The following is a 2,500-nucleotide window of genomic DNA, read 5'->3' on the forward strand; positions in this document are numbered from 1 at the left end:
TGTGTGTGTGTGTGCGTGTGTGAAGAGGTGTGTTGTGTGTGTACGCGTGCGCGCGTGTGTGTATGTGAGTGAGCGTGTGTGTGGGGGGGGGGAGGGTGCGGGGGGGGGGGGGTATTCATGTATGTGTTGTCACAGTGTAGGGGGGGGGATTGTGTGTGTGTGTGTGTGTGTGTGTGTGTGCGCGCGCGCGCGTGTATTTAATGTGGGTGGGTGGGTGGGTGTGGAAATGTGGTTGTGTAATGTGTGTGCAGTGCTTGTGTGTGTGTGTGTGTGTGTGCGTGTGACCCCCCTTCCCATGACACACACACACACACACACATACACACACACACACACACACACACACACACACACACACACACATCGATCATACTCTCTTGGGAGGGGTTCAGAGTCCGCTTCGTGTAGATTCCATTGAAGTAGAACTGTATCCATTCACGGTTTGTCCACCCACGTCTCACACAGGTGCTGCTGACCGCTGAGGATGACCACTCCACCACACTGACCAGCGAGCCCTTCATGGTTTTGAGACGACCCCATCTGCCGGCCAAGGCCTTCGCCGACGCTGAAATGAGCAACAGCAAGACCTTCTTCGGGTTCCTGATCGCCGGCAATGTATGGGACAAATGGAAGGAAGGAAGGAAGGAAGGAAGGAGTGAATGAATGAATGAATGAAACTTCAGTTAAAGACAGAGAGAGAGAGAGAGAGAGTGTGTGTGTGTGTGTATGTGTGACATTTCTTGTATTTTGTGCTACTCGCTCGCGCTTTATGATTAAATTTTTTTTGTTTGCAACGCTATTTCCCTCAGATTTACTCTGCATTATTGTTATACATGTATTGAATATATCTATAATATATATATATATGTGTGTGTGTGTGTGTGTGTGTGTGCGCGCGCGCGCGCGCATACATGTGTGTGTGTGCGCGCACGCATGTGTGTGCGCGAGAGGGAGAGAGAGAGTTTTAACAACTGCAGATAGAAGCCAATGTTACTACCGTTGTAAACTGAAATGTTCACTGATTCATTCATTCATTAGTTCATTCATTCATTCATTCATTCCATCTTTCATTTACTCTGTCCTACCCCCCATCCACACTCAAACTACACAGATCAAAGTCCAGTGCCGCATCAGCCGCAGCGCCGCCATCCCAGGGGAGATCATCTACGTCAACGCGGAAGTGACGAACCGCAGCCCGAGGGGCATCACCCTCCTGCAGGCCTCCGTCATCTTGCAGAGCACGTACCGCGCCCAGAACAGCAAGCACAAGAAGATCATCACCAGACAGACGCTCAACAAACGCATTGACGTCTTCGACGTCCCGGACCGCCGGGGCAGACGCTGGCGGAACGTGCAGATGGCGGTGCCTCCCTTCCTCCCGGACTCGTCCCTGGAAGGCTGCACCATCATCGACGTGGACTACTTCTTCGAGTTCCGCGCCCAGGTGGAGGACCGCAACGACGTGGTGGTGGAGTTCCCGCTGTATGTGGGCGCCCCTCCCCCGGACAGCCACGACGACACGGCGTCCCGGAAGGGCAGTCAGGGCCCCAGGCACGTGGAGCTGGACCCCTTCTCCTCCTCCTCCTTCCACAACGAGCTGCCCTGGTACGGGAGGGAGACCATGACGGAGATGGAGAGTGTGGATGGGGATCTCTTCGAGGTCCGCTGACAGCCTTGTATTCGAAAAGTTCCCTGGGATGGGAGACGCATGAACAAAAAAAAAAAAAAAAAGGAAGCGGACGCAAAAGGCAAGCAATACACGGCGACATTGATATGTGGCAGTGTTGCACAGTACATGACGGATTTGTAATCAAGTGAATGAAATGAGGCTGTGTTTAGAGTATTATCTCAACACAAAGCATCTGGCTGATTTCAAATAACACAAATTGCACGAACAATAACTCAGTAACTCAGAGTGTATAGAAATCTATGCGAGTGGAATAGTAATTATTTCAAAAATGTTGCATGAGAATTTTTTTTTTTTTTTTAAATGAATTTAGACAGTGACGTTACTGATGTCTGCCGCACCACCAACGCCACTGTGCCGCCACGCGCATTGTGACAGGGGGAGATGACTGGGGATGTGTGTGTGGGGGGGGGGAGGGGGGAAGGGGGGGGTCAGGGGCAGGGGGAGGTTGGGTGGGAAGGCAGGGGGTATCTCACTGTGTTGACAATTTAACCCCTTCACAACCTGTCAATTTATAAGTGTGCAGTTAACTCTCCCTGGCACCATAAGCGCAGTGAACAAGATGGCGTCTAATGATAGCTGGGTATTCCCCTATGACGTGAACGAAATAATTATTGACTATCCTGCCATCTCACCGTGAGGACAGTTTAACCCTTTCACCGCCTGTCATTTTATTAGAGTGTAACGCTCCCTGGCTGTCAGAATCACAGTGGAAAAAGATTTCCTTTTTTCTTTTTTTTAAATATAAAAGCTGAGGATTCCCCTGTGACGTGTACGGAATGTTAACTATCCTACCATTTAACATCTAGAGCA

At 50.5% G+C, this 2,500-nt stretch overlaps 1 protein-coding gene across 1 annotated transcript in view; it reads left to right on the forward strand.

Moving 5' to 3' along the window:
- Positions 1–437: 437 nt before the first annotated feature.
- Positions 438–2,500, forward strand: part of LOC143285116 (thioredoxin-interacting protein-like) — a 2,628-nt gene continuing 565 nt past the window's right edge. The window contains exons 1-2 of the mRNA XM_076592336.1: positions 438–615; positions 1,112–2,500. The exon at positions 1,112–2,500 is cut by the window's right edge and continues 565 nt beyond it. Of these exons, the coding sequence (XP_076448451.1) occupies positions 520–615; positions 1,112–1,669 (654 nt within the window). The 5' untranslated portion in view covers positions 438–519 and the 3' untranslated portion in view covers positions 1,670–2,500. The remainder of the gene's footprint in view (positions 616–1,111) is intronic.

This window comes from Babylonia areolata, chromosome 8, assembly GCF_041734735.1.
Source record: "Babylonia areolata isolate BAREFJ2019XMU chromosome 8, ASM4173473v1, whole genome shotgun sequence".
NCBI lineage: Eukaryota > Metazoa > Mollusca > Gastropoda > Neogastropoda > Buccinidae > Babylonia > Babylonia areolata.